Source organism: Delphinus delphis, chromosome 2 (assembly GCF_949987515.2).
Source record: "Delphinus delphis chromosome 2, mDelDel1.2, whole genome shotgun sequence".
Taxonomy (NCBI): Eukaryota; Metazoa; Chordata; class Mammalia; order Artiodactyla; family Delphinidae; genus Delphinus; species Delphinus delphis.
The window spans coordinates 105517868-105540342 of NC_082684.1; the positions used below are offsets into that span (position 1 = coordinate 105517868).

Genomic DNA, 22475 nt, shown 5'->3' on the forward strand with positions numbered 1-22475 from the left:
CGGGGAGAGGGAAGTGACCAAAGTCACGTGAAAGACTTGCTGAGGTGGGCCTGGGGGCCACACTGAGGGTAAAGAAGATGCCTTTAAAAAAAACCCATTTACTGTAGGTTTTTAATGGTCCCAAGGCTGTTCCCATGAACTTAGAAACAAACTGGTAACAAAAACTCGGTCCCTAAATATATGTACCTTGAAGGGGAAATAGTCTTTGTTACAGAGACACAGGTGTAATTGAGTTGTGAACAAAGATGTAGCAGAGGCAGATCTGCCGAGGGGGCTGGGGCTTCTTGACTGTTTTCAGGGGAAGAAGGCCGTGTCCTTCCATCCAACACATCCGGCATGAAGACCCCTCCCTGCCTCTGCAGACCCCCTCTAGGTGCAAGCAGGACAGGAAGCAATGGGCTCTCAACCTTTCTAGAACCACCATTTGTCATTTCCCCAACCTGGTTCCAGTCTAATTCTGCAATTTCAGCTAATCTGGCTTCCTTTCTTTCCAGGACATTTTGTGTTTATACCAGGTAGGGAGGAATAAAAAAAGAAACTTAGTTAGAAAGGTTTAAAAACCTTAATACCAATTCTTTTCTCAAGTTGAGCTTAAGGGAAAGAGAAAAAACACCATTTCTACAACCCAAATTCCAGAACTGAATGCCACCTAGGACACCCGCCTGTCCACTCTCCCTTACAGGCAGGGCAGCTCTTGTATCTTCCCAGACAGATGGAAATCTTTCTCCTAGTAAAGCGGCATGACGACGGGTAACGGAACTTCTTGTTCACAACCTTTCTCCAGCACCTAGCATGGTGATGGTACACACGCCCTCAGTAAACGTTTGCCCTGTAAGTGAAGGAATGGAATCGGTGACGGGGATTTCACAGCCTACGTGGTTTGGTGTAACAACTGCTACTGCCCAGAGCTTCCTTGTGTCTAACTTAGTTGATTCTGGATGGAGACGGCCTCCCAAGGAGACCATTGGGAATCATCTGGCACCTCAGCCAAAGCTGCCTCTCCAAGTGTTGGCTGACAGACTGGATGCAGAGATAGCAAAGAGCAGTGGAGAGGTGGGTGCACTGGTCAAGCACACAGGACTAGGTTCACCCAAAGGTGTGCTCTTTGAAGCAAGTGATTTCTTTCCCCCTAAAGGTCTTGGACCACTTCCAGCCTGGGGCAGGAGGTGAGTTGGGTGGGGAAGTGAGGTATGGGTTTGTCAAGTTCGGGTTTTTAACACATGTGAAAAGACAGACTCAGGAAAAGAGTGGGACTGTACTTTATTAGGCAATTTGGAGCATCCACCCTGTAAGAACCAAGGTGCGTTCTGAAGGCAGGCCCTACGTGTAGGAGAGAAAAGCCTATTTACCCTCCTCTTCCCTCCTAACAAAGCCCTTCACCTGCTATCATCCTGTCTTTACTGTTTCATAGCTCAAGGACCCAAGAACAAAGCCCTGGTAGCATCCCAAGATCAAGGGCGACATCTGTAGGACAACTCTTGATTCAAGCCCAAATCTCTCCAGGGTACAGGTGATGTGTCCTCAAAATCAACACTTCCTTAAAAATAACGTTCTTTGTATACAAAAGCTACCAGACAGAATTCTAGATCTGCATATATAAGATAAAAACGACAAGTGCACAGAGTGATGATTACAGGGCCATGTATCTGGGGGGTAGAGACACAAGGCAACCCTGCAGAGTGCAGGACTGTTTCACCCTGAAGAAGACAGAAATACCATCCACCAGGGGGAGGCAGCTGGCGGCTCTGACTTCACCTCACACTCAAAAACTAAAACCCTGCAAGAATAAATGTGTCCCCACCGACCCACAGCCGACTTACCCCAGGACAGTAAGCAGAGACAAGAGCAAACACATACATCTCCTCCATTTATGCCTTCCCTGGCAGGCCCCGGGCAACTCCTATCAATGGGAAGGTACTGGGACACTGGTTCTGGGCCAGACTCCCTCGTGTTCCGGTGTTCCTGACACTTTCTAGAACGAGAAAAGGGCTTTAGCTTCATGCGGATGACTCAGAATGGGAGAAGCCCCTCCACCTTGACCCGAAATCAAACCCCAGGACACAAAGGCAGGAAGGGCCAGTTCTGCCACGGCAGGGGCCCTGGGATGCTAGCAGCTCGGGTGAAGGCACCTTAGCCCAACAACTGGCAGCAGAACGACCAGACAACACCAACAGGTTTCTGGTATTTCTCTAAAATGTGGGCCATGCTGTCTTCCGTTCCACACAGAGAAATATCCCCCCTGTTCTACCGAAGAGGAAACTGGGGCACAGAGGATGGAGAGAGAAGGAGCCAATCAAGTCGAGAAACGTGACAGAAAAAGCCCCAGCTTTCCGACCTTCCATTCCTACGCTCTGTTCTCGGGGTTTGACTCTGACCACTAAGATGATGGGATCCTAGAAATGAGGGTGAGCAGGGGTAAGATTCTGGCAAAGATCCCCAACAAGCCTTTAGGAAGAATGGCTCTTCTACAGACACATCCCTGTCTGGGGGCAGCGTGGCAAGTGCCCTCCTGGGCCAGTCCCTCACCTTCCCTCTCTGCCCCTTCAGTAAAGTTTCTCCCTCATGTGAGTTCTCTGATGTGTGATAAAATTGGAGCTGTTGCTGAAGCCTTTGCCGCACTCGGGGCATTTGTAGGGCTTCTCCCCGGTGTGTATTCGCTGGTGTATGATGAGGACTGAATTCCAGCTAAAGCCTTTCCCGCACTCGGGACACCTGTATGGCTTATCTCCCAGATGGGCTCTCTGATGCATGACCAGGATGGAGCCCCGGCTGAAGCTCTTGCCGCACATGAGGCATTTGTAGGGCTTCTCACCCGTGTGGGTCCTCTGGTGCACCACCAGCTGGGAGCGCTGGCTGAAGCCTTTCCCACACTCATTGCATTTGTAGGGCTTCTCACCCGTGTGGATTCTCTGGTGCTTGATGAGGTTGGAGCTCCAGCTGAAGCTCTCCCCACATGTCAGGCACTCGTAGGGCTTCTCGCCCGTGTGCATCCCCTGGTGTGCAATCAGGCTGGAGCTCTGGCTGAAGGTCTTCCCGCACTCCCCGCACTTGTAGGGCTTCTCCACCAGGTGGGTCCTCCGGTGCGTGGCCAGGTTGGAGCTGCGGCTGAAGCTCTTCCCGCACTCGCTGCACTGATAAGGTTTTTCTCCCGTGTGAGTTCTCCGGTGGGTGATGAGGGCCGAGCTCTGGCTGAACCTCTGCCCGCAGTCGGGGCACTTGTACGGCTTCTCTCCTGTGTGGATCCTCTGGTGCCTGATGAGGTTGGAGTTGTAACTAAAGCTTTCGCCGCATTCTTTACATTCGTAGGGCTTCTCTCCCGTGTGGATCCCCTGATGCGTGTTCAGGCTGGACCGGTTTCCAAAGCTCTTGCCACACTCGGGGCACGAGTACGGTTTCTCCCCCGTGTGAGTCCGCTGATGGGCGATGAGGTTGGGGCTCCTGCTGAAACTCTTGCCGCACTCAGCACACTGGAAGGGTTTCTCTCCCGTGTGGATCCTCTGGTGGGTTATGAGGTTTGCACTCCGGCTGAAGCTTTTCCCACAGTCCCTGCACTTATAAGGTTTCTCCCCGGTGTGAGTAGTTTGGTGTCTACTGAAGTTGGAACCATCACTAAAGCTTTTTCCGCACTCATCGCATTTGTAGTATTTCTCTCCTGTGTGGGTCCGCTCGTGCGTGATGAGGTGGGATTTCCGGCTGAAGGTTTTCCCACACTGGGGACACTCATAGGGCTTCTCACCCAGGTAGGTGCCCTGAAGGCCTATGAGCTGTCCAACTTCTCTGCTCTGGGGTGGCACCTCCCCATGGTCCTTCCCCGGGGTGTTTCCCCGGGGCCCCCGGGAGCTGCAGTCTCTCTCCAAGTCACTTTCCCAGTCAGATTGTGGAATGCCTTCCCCTTCAGGCATTTCAGAGAACATTTCATGTGATTCAACATCCTCAAATATGTCTTGGTTAGAGTTCTCCCCATTTTCACTCTGGATCTCAAAATCTGAAACAATGAAGAAAATTGTACAATTTGTACTCAATTTCCTGTAATGATGAGAAAAGAAAACCAAAGGGGAAATTTAAAATGAATTAAACTTCGAGTGAAAATAAAAAAGCTAGAGAACCCTCAAAACTTAAAAAAAAAAAGACAGGTTTATTTCCTTCTAACTGGTTATCCAGTTGCCAGGTCTCATATCTTTATGGTGATCACCCAGAATTTCTAAGTCTTAAAGATGTGGGTTTCAGGTCTCTACCTGTTTCTCCACTGAGAAATGAGATCAGGTGGGAATTTTCAAATTCCTGATCAAAGGAAAGCAACAGGGTACACAGTCCCCAATACTCACCATGGTGCTCAATGCTTAGTAGGTGCTCTATTAAATTTGATGAATGAATGAATGAGTTTCTTATTGGTACCACAGATATTCCCCTAAAGCTCAGTCTCCTTTCAAATGGAGCTTATATAATAATTCTGTGCATTAAAATGTCTGATGCTTATAGTCTTATTAGTTGGCATTTAAGTAAGATACAGACAAGATGACAGGGCACCAGCAACAAGGACTCTATGTGTCTATACACATGACTGGAAACAAGTAAGTGGGCAGTTAAAAGAGCCCTCAAATTTGGGGACTTCCTTGGCGGTCCAGTGGTTAGGACTCTGCACTTCCACTATAGGGGCACGGGTTTGATCCCTGGTCAGGGAACTAAGATCCCACATGCTACGCAGCCAAAAAAAAAAAAAAAAAAAAAAGAGCCCTCAAATTTACCTGCAGTGAGAGTCTACAGATAGATCTCCTATCGGTAATACAAAATATCTACCTTCCAGAAACTTGCCAAACTACTGCCCAATACTTATCAAACATTTGGGTGAAACAAATCATGAGGGAGGACTGCTGGAAGAACATGCATTCCCTTCCTCAAATGAGAGACTCTAAAGTCTATCCCAGGATTAAGCCAGCAGAGCTGTGGGCCTGGATCACACTGCTCTGACACTGGCAGAACTGTGTTCACTGAACTGTGTGTTGGTTTAATGACTCTGGCTGACACTGATGAACACTCTAAGAAGGGTCATTAGAAATTAATCACAGACTTCCCTGGTGGTTCAGTGCTTAAGAGTCCGTGCTGCCACTGCAGGGGGCACGGGTTCGATCCCTGGTCAGGGAACTAAGATCCCACATGCTGCACAGCACAGCCAAAAAGTAAAAAATTAAAAAGAAATGAACTTCTATCAACTAACATTACATTGTTAATCAATATTAAAAAAAAAGAAAGAAAGAAATTAATGGCTGTGTCAGCTACAAACTGGCACTTGCCATCTACCTCTACAAGGACTAAATCACATGCTGCTGCAGCTGCTGACTTTCAACTCCCCCTGAAAGGAGTTCAGGGTGGAGAGCAGAAATGAGGCCCTCCATGCTCTGGGAAAAACTGGCAGAACAGGTCTTCAGATAGTTAATATTTTCAGGAGACCATTTTATGAGCCCAATTCTTGCATCTCCTCGTATCTAGAAAAGCACTCAATTCCTTCATGGTGACGTCTGCTCCTCGGGATTAGCAGTAACCTTCACGAGACTAGCAGAAACCTTCTGCAAAAAAATATGTGCTTGATTGTGTATACTCCCCCTTCACCAAAATCACATATATACTGACCTCCCCCATTACGTCTTTGGAGCAGTTTCTCAGAGCTACCTGAGATGCTGTCTCCCGAGTTATAGTTCTCATTTTCTCCCAAATAAAACTTAACCCTCAACTCTCACATTGTGCATTTTTTTAAGTCAGCAGCTGTCAGGAACATTAATGCTGCCAGGAAGTTGTTGACGACATTGTTTATACCACACAATATCCTCTCGATCGGCCAGAGGAGGAAATTTCTCTCTGATGGAAGTATCAAAAGGAGCTTCTCTTCTGAGTGATCTGTGTCTGCCTCACGCCCCTGACTGTGGCTCCCTCTCTGCCTTGCCTGCTTGGAAGCTTGGAGCCAAAAGCCCAGAGCAGGAATACTGGATGTTTTTACAGCATGCAACTTGTGTTCTTTCATTTTTTCCTTCCCAATATTTTCTTCTTTACTATAATTTCTTTGTGCTCTATTTCTGTAAGGTATCTTCAACCCTTTTTAAAAATTCTATAGAGTATACAGAAGTCAGTCAATGCTTTTACTGATAAAGGTGATAGCCTGATTATTACTAAGACCTAACATCACACATCAGACCTCATAAGAAAGTAGTTCCATTCATAGCAAGGAAGACAATTAGCAAAATAATTACACAAAGTCCTAGTGACATTTCCACTGTTAATGCTGATAAACTGTTTAAGGTTAGATGCTCAATTCAGTGATTATTAGTCTCTACAAGTTAATGTAAATTTCCGTATATGAACATGATACAATGTGGCCTACATCTCTCAGGTTGAACCTAGGTTCCACTCATGTCTTTAGTCAAAATAAGATCTACTTAAACTTGCAATTAAGCATATAATTACATTTCATGCTCACACTGACATACATGCTGCTGGTAATCTGTGGACTCCTATAATTGCCCTTGGGACCCCCTCCCCCAGATCTCCAGGGGATGGATACAGGAATGAGGGGCACCATGCAAGCTCCTGCCTGGCTAGGGCCAGAAATTCTGTGCTTCCTCAACATCCTGCAAGACTGCTCTTTTGCAAGTTTCTATCACAGAGCTCTGCTATCATCTCTTCTATAAGAACCTCCAGGCTGAGGCCCTGATTCATTTTCTTCAAGCTAACATGACCCAAAACCCTTTCGTGATGACCTTTGTAGTTGTTCTCTTCCAAATAGGGACAGTAGTTAATAAGGTTTTTCATTGCCCTAAAATCAGAACTGGTATGTTCCAGGCTGAGCTCAGAAGCAACAGGAAAAACAAAAACTCAGACTTCATTTTCAGTGAGATCAGGAGGGAGATCAATTTGCAGACAACAAAATACATGTAAGGGCTTCCAAAAACAGCAGAGACCGGGCAGAAGCCAAGGAGGGAAAACGTGAAGAGAACAAGCATGGAAAGCAGGAGGTGGGCGCTCTTGGGGGCAGTGTCTCAAAAAGCTCAGGCAGAAAATCACTTCCTCCTGAGGGTCAGGGACTCACCCTCAAGTACATCGGTACATTTGGGAACTGGGGTGAGCAGGGCTGGCTTCTTTGGTTCAGAGAAGCAAGGGAGGTGAGGCTACAATTATACAGAATCACACAGATGAGCTGTGTGTGCAGGAAGCTTTCTGTTTCTGTAAAGCAGCGGAGAGAGCCTTGACTCTCCCAAGTGAATCACAGGAATTATTGTTATTGAGAAAAATGACCATTTTTCATCCCTAAAAAATGTTAAGTGAAGCAACCGCCTCTGTGAAGGAAGACCACAAAGTAGAAGTTGAGAAGAGACAACAGGAAGAGAGGAAATGTGATCTGGGAAGAAGGGAAAAAAATCCAGAGAAATGAAGACAAAACGGGGAGGAACTCAACGGAAAATAGGCACCTTGGAAAGCACAGGAAGGGAAAGGGAGATTTGAAGTGAGATGGAAACAAAGAAAGAAGTTAGAAAGATTAAAGACCAAGGGGGAAAGCGGGGTGGTGGTGGTGGGATGAATTGGGTGATTGGGATTGACATGTATACACTGATATGTATAAAATAGATAACTAATAAGAACCTGCTGTATAAAAAAAAAAAAGTTCAAAAAAAAGATTAAAGAGAATGACAGAAACCAAAGTGAGATAAAAGGAGAATCAATAAATATGTAACTAGAGTTCTCAAAAAAGGAAACTAAGCCAAAGGAATAGAACAAATCCTTCAAGTATAATCTATAAAGATAGAAGAACCCTTGATGGGACTTCCCTGGCAGTCCAGTGGTTAAAGCTCTGCACTTCCAATGCAGGGGGCACAGGTTCGATCTCTGGTCGGGGAACTAAGATCCCATGTACCCCATGGTCAAAAAATTAAATACATTTAAAAAAAAAAAAGACAGAGGAACACTGTGTGCCAAGGAAAACTAACCCAGGGTGGTTACTAATGAGACAGGGGACAACAAGGTAAAAAGATCGAATCACTTATATGGGGGAAGAAAATCAACCAGTCTCAAATTTCTCTCCGGAAACATTCAATCCCTGCAGATCATACAGCAAGAGCTACAAGACATGCAAGCAAAGAAAACGGATGTGAAGGATTTTACGTTCAACAAAACTGTCCTTCAAGCATAAAGTTTACAGGCCAACAGCTTTGAATATACACAAGTTCACAGAATACTGCTCCTATGACCCTTCTTGAGGAAACTATTGGGAGATGAATTTCGGTCAACCACGAGACAAAGGCAATGCTAGAGCAAAAGGACTGGGGCTGAACAGATACATTTAACTTTAGAACAACGTCTAAAACTACTGTGGCAATTAGAGGGAAAAAAGAGAATGTCAATGTTACAGAGACATGTAGAAATGACATGCTAACCAAAATTGGGGTTGTGGGGAAGAAACTGGGATATAGGATATATTCATTAACTGCCTCATCTGTATACCTGGGCGTCCAAAGGTTATCATTTAAAACTGGCAAATCATGTAACTGAAGTATAAGAGTCTTTAACAGTACAAAAATAAACATTATTGTAGATAAGATTACTGACTGAAATGAGGGGAGTAAGGCAGGGAGCAACTATCTCTGTCAAATGTTAAAACATAAAATCTCAATACAGTAAGTCCCCTACATACGAACCTTCAAGTTACGAACTTTCAAAGACATGAACGTGCCCCTGGATGCCAGCTGTTGTACTCTACTACTGTACTTTTCAAGGTACTGTACTTTCAAACTAAAAATGTTTTATTTTTTGTGTTTGTTTGTTATGTATTATTTGTGTGAAAAGTATTATAAACCTGTTACAGTACAATACCACATAGCCGATTGTGTTAGTTGGGTACCTAGGCTAACTTTGTTGGACTTAATGAACAAACTGGACTTACGCACATGCTCTCGGAACAGAACTTGTTTGTATGTAGGGGACTTACTGTAATTAAAACATTAATAGACAATCAGACCAATGAAACAAAACCAAACCTCCAGAAATAGACTCAGTAGACATGTGAGTTCAGAATTTAATACATGTGAATTCAGAACTTAATTCAGGTGGCTCGTGAATAGACAGACCAGTGGAACAGAAAAAAATCATCTCTATGACCATGGGAATTTAACATATGTTGAATATAAGGGTAGCCTCTCCAATCCATGGAGAAAAGACACCACATCCAAAAGACACCAGCATTCATGATGCTGGGAACAATCAGTTAAGTCAAATGGAAAAATTTCAGTTGGACCCATACTAGGACAGATCTCAAATAGATCAAAGATTTAAAGGGAAAAAAATTAGTACTGAACTATTAGACAAGAATATGAGAGAACTCCTTTATAATGTGGGAGCCTTTAGACATGATGCTTAATTTGTGTGATTATCTTCCTCTGCCACCTCACTGCAGAGGCCCATCTGAGCAGAATCCTGACCCAATAAGCCCCTCACTGTCTGCTGCTTAAGGACCAGTCCTATCCTCCTTTACGCAAAGATTCAAGACTGTTATACTCCAGGGAAGGCCAAAGGAAGGTTGAGAGTTCTTTTAAGGTTGGTCTCTGATAACACAGAGGCACGGGAGCCTTTCTAAAGGACAGAAAAGAGCACCCTTCGGGCGATCTGACTTAACAAGGGCCTCCAAATGGGAAAAAAAAATCACTGAGCTGGGAAGGATGAGGGATCCTGGTTCCTCCCAAGCTCCTCCTCAAGAAAAGGTGACACTGGTGAAATCAAGAGTATAGAGTACATTCAACTGTGGGCAATTCTCTTTTTTTGTGGGTGGTCAATTAAGAAAGTGAAAACTCAGAAGCTGATGTGGTCAGATAAAAGGGGAATATCATCAACATATTAATGGGTAGAGATGGGATGAGATGGTAGGAGCTGGGAATTTTCTTTAAAAAGGAACTTCACCAGTAGAAAGAGTGTTTGCTATTTCAAAATGAGCATATTTTGTGGATGAGACTGGATACAGGGAGGCAGGCTTCTGAGGAAGCAGGCTTGTGAGCAAGCGGTTGGACGGCCAGATCTCCAGTAGAGAAAACTCAGAGATGAGTCAGGCATTAAGGAAACAGGAAAGAAGGGGTCTCATTTGCTAAATGTTTTGATCTCCCCCGAAACTACTAGAGCAAATTCATAGAGACAGAAATCAGAATGGTGGTTGCCAGGGGTTGTGGGGAGAGAAGGGGAGTTAGTGTTTTTTTTTTTTTAAATAGATTTTATTTAGTTATTTAGTTATTTTTGGCTGCGTTGGGTCTTCGTTGCTGCGCGTGGGCTTTCTCTAGTTGCAGTGAGCAGGGGCTCTTTGTTGCGGTGCGTGGGCTTCTCATTGCGGTGGCTTCTTCTGTCGCGGAGCATGGGCTCTAGGCACGCGGGCCTCAACAGTTGTGGCATACGGGCTTAGCTGCGCTGCGGCATGTGGGATCTTCCTGGACCAGGAATTGAACCCGTGTCCCCTGCATTGGCAGGCAGATTCTTAACCACTGTGCCACCAGGAAAGCCCGGAGTTACTGTTAATGGGTATAGAGTCTCAGTTTGGGAAGAGGAAAAATTTCTGGAGATGGATGGTGGTGACGGCTGCACAACAATGTCAATGTACTTAATGCCACTGAACTGTACACCTAGAAATGGTTAAAATGGTAATCTTATGTTATATATTTTACCACCATAACAAGAAAAAAGAATTTATGGCCCTTATATATCATTTTATGTACTCTTAGCAAATTTAAAATAGTTGATACCTTACTAGAAAAATTCTGGAATTAATTTTAAAAGATGAAGTTAATGCTCAAAAAGGCAGAGAATTCTTAGAAACACTATTCAATTTCTGATGGCCTAACAGGCAAAAGAAGAGTATCTTGCTTTAATGGGTATTTCCCTGGTAATTTGTAAGGTTGAACATCTTTTCATATGGATATAATTTGTTTTTATTCATTTCTAAATTGCCGGACCATATCTTTTACCTTCTATTCTACTGGGTTGACAATTTCTTATGAATTGTAGATGCTCTTACAGAGCAAGATTTTGACTCTTATCTGCTACACTGCAGACTTTGTTACAGATATTTCCTCCCAGTCTGTGCATTTTCGTTGAACTTTGTTCATAGTATCTTATTTATTTTTGGCTGTGTTGGGTCTTCGTTGCTGCACACATGCTTTCTCTAGTTGCGGCGAGCAGGGGCTACTCTTCGTTGCGGTGTTCAAGCTTCTCATTGTGGTGGCTTCTCTTGTTGTGGAGCACTGGCTCTAGGCATGCGGGCTTCAGTAGTTGTAGCATGCGGTCTCAGTAGTTGTGGCTCACGGGCTCTAGAGCGCAGGCTCAGTAGTTGTGGCACACGGGCTTAGTTGCTCCGCAGCATGTGGGATCTTCCCGGACCAGGGCTCGAACCCGTGTCCCCTGCATTGGCAGGTGGATTCTTAACCACTGCGCCGCCAGGGAAGTGTCCACAGTATCTTTTTAACATAAAAGACTTTTTCTGTTTCCATGAGTTCAATTTAGCTTTGACGATTTCTGTCTTGTTTAAGATTAAGAAGTCCCACCCCACTGCAAGATTACAAAAATCCTCTCCTATAGCTGATTCCAGATCTTTTACAGTATAGATCTATAACTCATCTGGAATTGATTTCTGTGTAACTTGTGAAGTAGAGATCCAGTTTTAGTTTTTTCAAAGGGTCAGAACACTGTCCAAACACCATCCACTGAACGGTCCATCCACTGAATGATTCCTGAATTGCCATAGGGCCCTTATTGGTTACTAGACAATTGCAGCTCGGTCTAAATCAATGGATCTTGTATTTTCCTGCCCTTGACATGGGCTCTAGACTCACATGCACAGCACATTCCCATGGAATGCTTGTCCTTGAACTGGGCCACGTGTGTCCTCCTGCCTGGTCAGAGGCCTCTGCTTTCTCTCCCATGCTACAAAGCGTACCAGAATAAGTGTAAGGAAAATTGCTGTCAATATGGGGATAAGCCTGAATTTGCTGTAATTTATCTATAACAATGACATAACTGGTCACAAACTTTGGTGCTTTAATGTGTGTTAAGCTCAGAATTCTTGTAAGGTCCTTCCCCCCTGATTGTGACATACCGCTGTGTCTCAACACCATGGTCAGAGCCACTGGTCTAAAATGCAGAAGTGGGTCTGTAATTCTGATACAGCTGATGCCCAAGTGGGGCTCTCCCTATCGGGGCGCTGCCCTGGCAAGACTGGCGGGAACCTGATAGCGCCTGAGTGACTGAGACCGTTGTTCCCCCTGAACTCTGACTGCCTGAAAGACAAAGCGCTGGTCAAAACAGCAAGGAGATGTTATTGGTTTAAATGAATGATTGCCAAACAGTTACGGTTATATGTTAATGTTACATCTCTCTGAGAGTTCTGTATGGTATACACTTCAAATATTTAAGTGAACTGAAAGTGTTTTTGTCTTGAAACTGAGAATTGTGGCTTTAAAAAGACATATACCTTTACAACCCTGCACCGCTCTTCACTCCCCTTATTAACAAACATGAAAGTATTTGTTCATTTGCTGTCACCAAGGGAGCATTTTTGCTGGGCCAGCAAGCTCAAGATAGGTAAGCTGCTGCCTGTGCCCACCAAAAGCCAGATGTGATGCAGAGGATGGCTGGAGAGGTCAGCTGTGACTCTCAGCTCACCTGTTGGACAAGAGTAGGTTTGAAGTTGATAATCTCCATTCCTGACTAGTCTAGAGGAGTGCTTCTCGAACTTCACAGTGCATGTGAAATCACCTGGAGATCTTGGTGAATGCAGATTCTGCTTCAGTGGGGCTGGGCTGAGACTGAGGTATGCCCTTCTAGCAAGCTCCCAGGTGACACCTATGTTTTTGGTGCATGGACCACATTCTGAGTAACAAGGCTCTAGAGCAGTGGTTTTTAAACTTCACTGCATCTTAGAACCACCTGGGAAGCTTTCAAAACTCCCTTGCCTGGGCCACACCCCCATGCCAACTAAATCAGAAAATCAGAATCCCTGGAGTGGGTTCCAGGACCCCAATGAGAAGTCTGAGAACCATAGGCCTAGCACAGTGGTTCTCAAACTGGTGGCTGAATCAGGATCACCTGGAGGGCTTGTTAAACCCACGTGCTGGACACCGCCCCCAGAGTTTCCGGTTCAGTAGGTCTGAAGGGAGGCCCGGGGATTTCATTTTTAACACACTTCCAGATGATGCTGATGGCACAGGGACCCCACACTAATGGTCAGAGGATTTATATGTCACGAATCTATCAATTTTGAGCCCCATAATTTCCCCTTTGCTCCCCTCTGATGGCAGCAGTTTCTTTTTCGGGTGGTGGGGCTTCTATGAGATAAAATGAATCTGTTAGGGACTTCCCTGGCGGTCCAGTGGTTAAGACTCCGAGCTTCCACTGCAGGGGGCTTGGGTTCGATCCCTGGTCGGGTAACTAAGATCCTGCAAGCCGTGCTATTCAGCCAAAAAAAAAAAAAAAAAAAAAAAGAATCTGTTAGGAGAGGAGCATTTCCCCTTTCAGCCTGATGCTGCAACCACACTGGTCTGGGGTTATCTTGGGGAGGCTGCTGCGGCATGAGTCCACTGGTCTCCGGGCTCTAAAGGTATTTTTCCGCTTACTTCATACAGAAAGTGAGATGAGGGTGGGTAGAGCAATTAGAGAACAGTTCAAGGACAAGCTGTCTCAACTCTAGTGACTATACTTTCTGAACCGAAAATGAGGCCATACAATTTGAGAAACGACTTCTGGCCCCAGGGCCCAGGCCTCTTACAGACCGATGTGAGACATTCTGAGAGGTATGGTTTGGCTGCCAGCTATTGGAATTTGAGACATTTTGATGCTTTACAAGGACAAATACTCAAGATTGCCCTGGAAAATTGGGGTTCTCATTCTCCAAGTCACCAGAAAAAAAAGGAAGTGTATTGGGTTTTACATCAGTAATTTGTAACCAGAAACACAGGTAACTAGTGCTTTTCATAAATGGTCTTTCAACAGGCCTGTGAAACAGGCTAAAAACACAGCTGCCAGGCGTGAACCATGTGGGCCAATCTCATCTAAAAAGAAAGAGCACAGGACTTCCCTGGTGGTGCAGTGGTTAAGAATCTGCCTGCCAACACAGGGGACACGGGTTCGAGCCCTGGTCCGGGAAGATCCCACATGCCGCGGAGCAACTAAGCCCGTGTGCCACAACTACTGAGCCTGCGCTCTAGAGCCTGCAAGCCACACCTACTGAAGCCTGCGCGCCTAGAGCTCATGCACCGCAACGAAGAGTAGCCCCTGCTCGCCGCAACTAGGGAAACTCCATACACAGCAACGAAGAACCAACACAGCCAAAAACAAATAAATAAATTTATTTTTTAAAAAATAAAAAGAAAGAGCACATCACTGGATGGATGGTCTCCACAGGACCAGTGATGCCCTACTGCGGCTTCCACGTCCAGCCCACAACAGTTTCATTTTCTCTGGCATTTGTGCGCTGGTGGCCACATCCAAGACCAGCTCCCCGGTGCAAGAGACCTCCAGGCAACTGTCCTCCCTGGGGTGTGGATTCACCATACCTTAGGTTTCCAAATCCAAAGCTTGTCCCTTCAAGTAAATGCTGCCAGTCCCATGGACTACTCCTACCAGTTTGGCTGGATAACAACAGGTGAAAAAGGCCACCTACTGGTTTATTCTCAGGCCATGAAGGGAGATATCCTTGAGCCTCTGGAATCTGAGAAATGGCAATAGTACCCACCTCCATACTCAGAAACATGTTCTCTATGTTTATAAACATCTTGGTTAACAGCATAAATATGATAATATTCACTGAGTTTGCTGAATATAAACAAAGGATTAATACAGAGCTTCCAAGAATGAAAACCTAAGAGTAGGTGCTCTCTTGCTGGACTAAGCTGCTTGACTTGCCTACCAGCCTAAGAATTCTCCCAGGTCTAAGCTGCAGTCCTACCTAGTCTCCCTTTCTAGATTTGGAAATATACCTGGCTACGTTCTGCCAACTTTGGGCTTGACCTTTTTTTTTTTTTTTTACGATATTTTTGATATGGACCATTTTTAAAGTCTTTGAATTTGTTACAGTATCGCTCCTGTTTTATGTTTTGGTTTTTTGGCCACGAGGCATGTGGGATCTTAGCTCCCCAACCAGGGACTGAACCTGCACCCCCTGCATTGGAAGGCGAAGTCCCAACCACTGGACCGCCAGGGAAGTCCCGACCCCATTTTGTTTTAAAACAAACCTTAGCTTGGCTTTCTCAAGGAGAGGCAGATAAGCCTGGAAGGAAGCAGCTATCTGCCTCCTTCATGGACCCAGCAGGTGAGCTTCTCCACACCTGCAGGGAGGCTCGAAGGATTCATTTCCTCATCCCGACAATACTTACTGGGTCCCCACTATGTATAGGGCACTGTGCTGGGTACTGTGAGAGCTTAAAAAAAAAAAAAAAGAAAAAGGTTAAGAAAAAGATAGGTTCCTTGACTTTGGGGATTTTATAGGTTCCTAGAAGAAATAAGATAAGTATTCATACAAATAGAAAACAAGACAGAATACGATACAAAGCCAAAAGAGGAGGAGAATCCATATGTTCTGGGGGAGATGACTTCTAGCAGAGGTGATCAGAGATGCTCTCAGGCGGGTGGAACTGGGGACAGGAAACAGGGGCCGGAAGGACAGCTTTATGGAGCAGGTCTCCAAAGGTGTGCACTCAAAGGAAGACCAGGATTTTATCACACAGGGATGGACAAGGCCACTCCAAGTCAAAACTCAGGAGCACAGGTGAATGCCAGCAAATACAGATTATGTTCAAGAAACAGCAAGATCTGGTCTGAATGAAGCAAGAGCTGTGGCAAGGGGATCAGAGGAGGACCAGCCATGGGCACCTGGGCCAGGTCACACAGGGCCACGGGCTGCGAGCAGGACAAAGAGGTCATGGTTGATTTGGAGACACTGGGGAACTCAAGAAGATTTTTAAGCAGGAGAGTGCCCGATCACTCAGGTAGGAGTGGAGCAATGCAGGGGAAAGAGGCTGAAGGCAGGTCCCCTTTGGAGGCTGCTGCGAGAGTTCAGGTGAAATACCAAGAGCCTGAAATAGGGCTGGGTATGGGGATCAAAATGCCCTTGGGAAACACAAAGAGAGATGAGCTTTACCACTTAAACTATTAATATAGGTCCAATCTCAACTGGAATTTTAAGATATTTTAACTGTGAACACCTAGAGGTGCCTGCTAGTCAAATATTAAACAACCACTGTCTAACCAGGCCTTGAAAATGTGCTGGGTAAATGTGACCAAAGGTCCCGAGCTAGACAAACAGACTAGAGATCAAGTGGTCTTATGTTGAGTAAATGTTTGAGAAGGGATGGAGATCACTGAAGAGGTTCCTCTGAGTAATCATAAGGCAGGTCAGGAGCATGTGTTAGACAAATGAAAACCAACAAAGACGATCTCAATGGCAGAAATGAGAGCACTGACAAGCCCACTCAGTCTGGGACATTCCCCATCCGGGATGTTCCGTGAAAGATGAAAGGCACAAAGCCCCTCCAGCAAGCCAGGTGGGGAGGGCTGTCACAGTGGGAGCCTGTCATTGCCTCAGAGACACCTGATGAGACTTGACGCCCTGCTTTGTGACTTCCCCAACTGAACAGTAACCCCAGAGGTTTCTCCTCAGCCTTCCACCCCTCTGGCCTCTCTTTAGCATCTCACTGAAGAGCCTGAGGTTCATCACAAATGCGTTACATAGTAAACAGGTTTTTAAACAGGATGAGAGGCTTTTTCTTTTTTACGTAGGAAGAGTAAAATTAAAAGCTATTTTTCAGGGCCAAAGAAAATCAGGTATTTTGCTTCAAATAAAACCTGGGATCTACCAAACACACGTGGAAGCAAACAGACTGGAGTTTGAATGCTGGCTCCATCACTAACCAGCTGTGTGACCTCAAGGAAGAGCTTGACCTTGCTGAACTTCCATTTCCTCATCTGTAAAATGACAGTTCCACCCACCTCACGGGATTATCAGCAAGATGGACATGTGAGGTGCTCAGTGAAGGCCTGGGCTCACAGGTGGCTCTCCATGACCACCCTTTTCTCCAAAGGACAGCTTTATACTCACATCTCCCAAGTCCCTGGGCATTGTTACAACTCTGTCCCCAAACCACCTTCCCTTTCCAGCCTTCTGAATCCTCTAGACTAGATGCCTCTGAGTTAGTCACCTTTGTCTTACTCCTCATCTGCAGCCCCTCTTTCCAACATCCCACCGGCAACTATGACTTTGCATCAGATGTGACGAAATGCTTAAGAACATTAGCCACGTCCTCAGACCCCTGAGCTGGCATCCTGGTTCAGCCTCGTACTAGCTGCGCGACCTTGAGGGAGTCACTTATCTTCCCCAGTGATGATAATTCCGCTTGTCTCCAAGCTGCAGCACAGCTTCCTGCACCCAGGAGTCGTCTTCCAGGATCATGGCGGCGACCTCCTCCTCCTGGTCATCTTCCTCTTGAGGGACCTGGACTAAGGGGCTCAGGGGAGTGGTTCCTCTCAGCACCTCCGAGGCCATCATCCACGTTCTTGGGGGAAGCACTCAGGCTTCTAACCTTGACCTTCAGTCTTCTCCAGCCAGGCTCTCTGAGAGTTTACGTGAGTTTTGCATATCAGATGCTAGGCACGCTGGCTGGCCCACAAAAAGGATCCATCAGTGCTGGCTAGGGTTACTATTAGTTCTTTCTCACATGCGTCCAGTCTCCTCCTCTTCCCCTGCAGTCCCCACCTTGGACCCACCCCTATCACTGCCCATCCAGCATCCAGACGGCTTCCTGGCTGCTCTCCTCACTCTGGCCTCTCCCTCCTGTAATCAAACCTGCATCCTGTTGCTAAGTTCAGCTTCCTCCCATGCCCCTGGGGCCCTAGTTTAGAATTTGCTGAGGCCAAAGACATTTGGTCTAAGCCTCACCCACCCTTCCCCCAGACCCTATTTCCTACCCCTTCCTAAAAACACACTTTCCACTCCAATCAGCCAGCCTTCCTTATATGGTCATCCCACCGATCCCACACCGGTCCACCCTTCTGAGCCTCAGCTCCACTGGGATGCCACACCCTCCCCCTGCCCTGCGCCTTTCCAAACCCCCCTCCAGCTCAACTCCTGCTCAAGTGCCACATCCTCTGTGAAGCCTTCTCTGACCTCTCCTCTCCTCTCCCCACTCCGTTCCCTGAACATTCCCACAGAGGCAGCCATTGGTTCCTGGGGGTCCTGAAACAGTCCTAGGGGCACAGGTAGATCTGAAGTAAATATCTGGTAAGCAAGGCAGCCCAGTTTACAACTGAAGACCAGAATGGAGGCAGAGTGGTTGAACGGCGTGCATGGGTCCCACAACGTATTAATAACACAAGAGACAAATATATTAACTGTTGCAAAAAGCTCAGGTTTGGAATTACTCTTTTAAGAGCCTGGGATGACTTTATACCACAGATAAGTCCCTAGTTATTAGCTGGTCATTCACCTTGATTTCACAAAAATAATCACTTTTTTAAAACAGGATTTGGTTTTTCTAATTGCTGGAACTTAAATATTTGGAAGTTTATTGCACAACTGGGTGAAAGTGCCAAGGGGTGGTTTATGGGGGTCTTCAGCCCCTCACCCCATAACCTCCATCAGCTTCCCAACCGCTCCAACTACACACAAAAAAACTGTGCTAACTACGTAAATCTGGCTCTGAGAATAGTCCTCTAAGCCCCTCTTATACCGAAATTCTGGAACTGTCACTGCACACAACCAGGGCATTTTGGGGTGACAATGTGCTGATCACCTGCAGACAGAGTAGAGGGATGGGGCTGACCCGAACTGAGTCCTGGATACCACCTTCTCCTCCTCTGCAAACACCACACTCTTCCATCTCAGAGGGCTGCTCCCACCCTCTCCCTACGAGGTTCTGCATCTCACCACTGTCCCGAAGGGTCTGGGTCAAATCTTCCACCAGGGCCACCGCCTCCTCGCTGCTCTCGGGCCGATGCTCTTGCAGCCAGGCCTGAATTTCCCTTGGCAGCACGGTCAGCATTTGCTCCTTGGTGTGCACCTCTGGCCTCAGCCAGCGCCGGCAGAGCTCTCGAAGACGGCCAAGGGCACCCTGTGGCCCTCCGGCCACCTCCTCATGGGGGCTGCCCTTGCCGGCGCTCTGGGGAAAGGGCTCCGACTCAGGGCCATCCTCCTGCAGCACAGCTTCCTGCACCCAGGAGTCGTCTTCCAGGATCATGGTGGCGACCTCCTCCTCCTGGTCATCTTCCTCTTGAGGGACACGGACTAAGGGGCTCAGGGGAGTGGTTACTCTCGGCACCTCCGAGGCCATGATCCACGTTCTGGGGGTATCACTCAGGCTTCTAACCTTGACCTTCAGTCTTCTCCAGCCAGGCTCTCTGAGAAGACAGCACCCTCCTCAAATTTCAACAAGGAGTCTGGCTAAGAATGAGAAAGAGAACTAGAATCAATAAGTAAACTGTCCTAAAACAATCTAACTCACAGCAGCCCAGGTCAGGCCACCAAATGATTCTTACATCCGCAAATCAACAGAAGTTTCCTGTCCCTCTTAAAGGAAAAATGGCTTATTCCTGAAAACATCTCTATGGCAAGAGAAGTTAAGAAGAATCACAAGCACGAAAAATAGAGTATTTTTCTTTCCAAAAGACCAAAGCATGAGTAACAGAAATTCAAAGTCCTCGCAAGAACCCAGGACTGAGTTATCCTGCCCTAAGTCAGTTCAGACTTGCTGCAGAGTGACCTTGACCTAACATACAACTCAGTCACACAACCTCACTGACCACCTAATAAGTAGAGATAATAACACCTATCCTTCTTATCTGAAGGGGACCTCTCAAGGATTTGCAAAGGATCAGATGTCAAGACACTTTGACGCTCACTGGAAGGAAGGAAATACCTCAACTGCATTATTACCATATTTTAAAATATGAAGTTTTAAAATGTTTGTACTCTTAGATCCAGCCTTGGCCCCTCAGGAATTTATTTTTTAAAATAACCATCTTTGTAAAGAGAAATTTATTTGCAAGGACACACAACTATAACATTGTTTCTAATTGCAAAAAGAAAACTTGACACCTTAAAATTCCAGCAGCAGGAGAATGGTTAATTATGGCACATTCATACAGTAAAATATATTAAAAACTATGCTAATGTGGGACTTCCCTGGTTGAGAATCCTCCTGCCAATGCAGGAGACACGGGTTCGAGCCGTGGTCCGGGAAGAGCCCACATGCCACGGAGCAACTAAGCCCGTGCGCCACAGCTACTGAGCCTGCGGTCTAGAGCCTGAGAGCCACAACTACTGAGCCCGTGTGCCACAACTACTTAAGCCCGCGCGCCTAGAGCCCATGCTCCCCAACAAGAGATGCCACCGCAAAGAGAAGCCCGCTCACTGCAACGAAAAGTAGCCCCCGCTCGCAGCAACTGGAGAAAGCCCGCGCACAGCAACAAAGACCCAACGCAGCCGAAAATAAATAAACAAACAAATAAATAAATAAAATTAAATAAACTGTGCTAATGTAATAATGGCTACCTTTTGAGGGACCGTTACTGAGAAGGGGCTCAGTGGAGCTGGAAATGTTCTATATCTTGATTTAACAATGGTTGCATAAGAGCATACATATGAAATTTAAGATTTGTGCACTCTGCTCTATGTATTTTTTAAAATTTTAAAATTATGCTGACAATAATTATTAATCATTAATTATTTAAAATAATCCTCATAATATGAAAATTAATGGATAAAAACAAAACCAGCAAGGCAAAAAAACCATAGACACAGTATGACCCCAATTCCTTTTAAAAATGAACACATACACAAGGAAAAGAAAAAACCTGGACAGAAATTCTACAAAATGTTGAGAGCAATGAAATGACAAATTATTTAAAATAAAGACTAAAAGGCAATGAAAAGTTATTTTTAAAAATCGTCACTACATCGTAGACTCAGATAACCCCCCCACACACAAAAAAAAACAGGGAAGGAAAAACTTTTTAAAAAAAGAACAAAAAAGAAAAGCTAGTGGAAACACCGAAGCTCTCAATATGTATTCACCAAATGGCTCAAAGAAACACAGGTATAACACAACTCTTAACTGGGAGCCCGGGAAAACCGTTCCTAGTCAGTTAATTTGCTGTCTCACCTGGGGCAAGCCACGCCCCCTCTGAAGCTCAGTTTCCCCATCTGTAAAATGAGCTGCTCGGGATGTCGTCCACTGTGCCTTCCAGTCTAAACTCTGCGCCCCTGGTTGGATGTACACGGAGCTCACCGCTAGGGAGAAGAGTCCATGTCCGGTCGCTGAGCCAACCGGGCGCCTAAACCGGGGTAGCGGGGGCCCGCGGGACGGGGACAGAGCCCCCGACGCCCCTCCCCCAACAGGGCTGCCCGCACTGGCTCCAGGCCCGTTATCCCCTTGCCTCGGGCTGCTCTCCCGGCCCGCGCGGCTCCAGCTCTGGCTCTCCGGGCTCACCTCTCCAGAGACCAGATGCCAATCCCGCTGTCGTTCCGCGCGCAAAAGCGCCCCCGAGCACTGCCCGGCACCTCCGGAGTCAAGGTGGCTCAAGCCCGAGGGGCACCGAGAACAATGGACGGGAGAGGCCCGCCCTCCGCCGCGCTCATTGGCCACCGAGAACTGCACCTGGAAACTCTGCTTTCCTATTGGCGGATACGGACCCAGCCGGGCGGAGGGAGGGAGCCTGGGCCAAAGGCATTGTGGGAGGTGTAGTCCATCGAGCAGACTCCGACCGCGGGGCACGGAGCAGAGTTTGGGATTGATACCCTGTGCAGTGCGGTAGGGCCAGAGGAAGGAAAATCTGCCGACTGGCAGTCAGGACCCCAGTGTGGGCCAGAGCTGTGACCTGGGATGGGTCATTTCACTTCTTTAAGTCCTCCATATAGTTCTCTATGAAAAGGGAAAGTTGAATGGACGCTCCCTTTCAGCCGTGAACTGTGAGGCAAGTAATTTTGTCAGGCCCCTCGACGGCCGAAAGTAGTCCTTGAGCAGGAAAGGAATCCGCTCGGGAGAAGTCCCTTCCCGCCGAGCTCGGCGCCCCTCCCACAGCTTGCAGATCCACACTTGCACCTGGCTTTTGCACACCCCTTTGTTTTCACACGTGGTGTTTCAGGGTCTGGAGGAAAGCCCTGTCCCGCCTCTTCTGCAGCAGAACTCCCATTCTTTCGTGTATCTCCTCTTGCATGGAACCCGCCCCATCATCACCTCCCTCGCAGGGACACCGCCCCTAGCACACATGCTCGAAGTCTCCATTTTAGTATCAATACATAGCCAGTGTTACTTATTGTCAGTGTCAGCACAGGGAGGTGAGAGTGGGAAATTGGCTTCTACTGTGGGGTTCCCACGGTTGGCGCTTTTAAAGAAATGGCTGTCCCATGACAGCAGGTGAGTAACTGCCTGGAAAGCCAAGGGAGAAATATAAGAAAAGAGAGAAAGATACTT

The 22475-nt window shown here is 46.6% G+C and overlaps 1 protein-coding gene across 4 annotated transcripts; it reads right to left on the reverse strand.

Annotated features, from left to right (window-relative positions):
- Positions 1-1254: 1254 nt before the first annotated feature.
- LOC132420705 (zinc finger and SCAN domain-containing protein 2) lies at positions 1255-21576 on the reverse strand. 4 transcript variants are annotated; one of them, XM_060005375.1, is made up of 4 exons: positions 21492-21576; positions 18932-19444; positions 2527-3985; positions 1255-1972 (listed from the first exon to the last, which is right to left on the reverse strand). In XM_060005375.1, the coding sequence occupies exons 2-3, from the start codon at positions 19332-19334 to the stop codon at positions 2544-2546; spliced, it is 1845 nt and encodes a 614-aa protein (XP_059861358.1). In that variant the 5' UTR covers positions 19335-19444; positions 21492-21576; the 3' UTR covers positions 1255-1972; positions 2527-2543. The 4 variants fall into 4 exon arrangements, with proteins under 4 accessions (XP_059861358.1, XP_059861357.1, XP_059861355.1 ...); XM_060005374.1 differs by adding an exon at positions 21165-21292 and having other exon boundaries at positions 1255-3985; positions 21492-21560; XM_060005372.1 differs by having other exon boundaries at positions 1255-3985.
- Between the last annotated feature and the right edge of the window lie 899 nt (positions 21577-22475).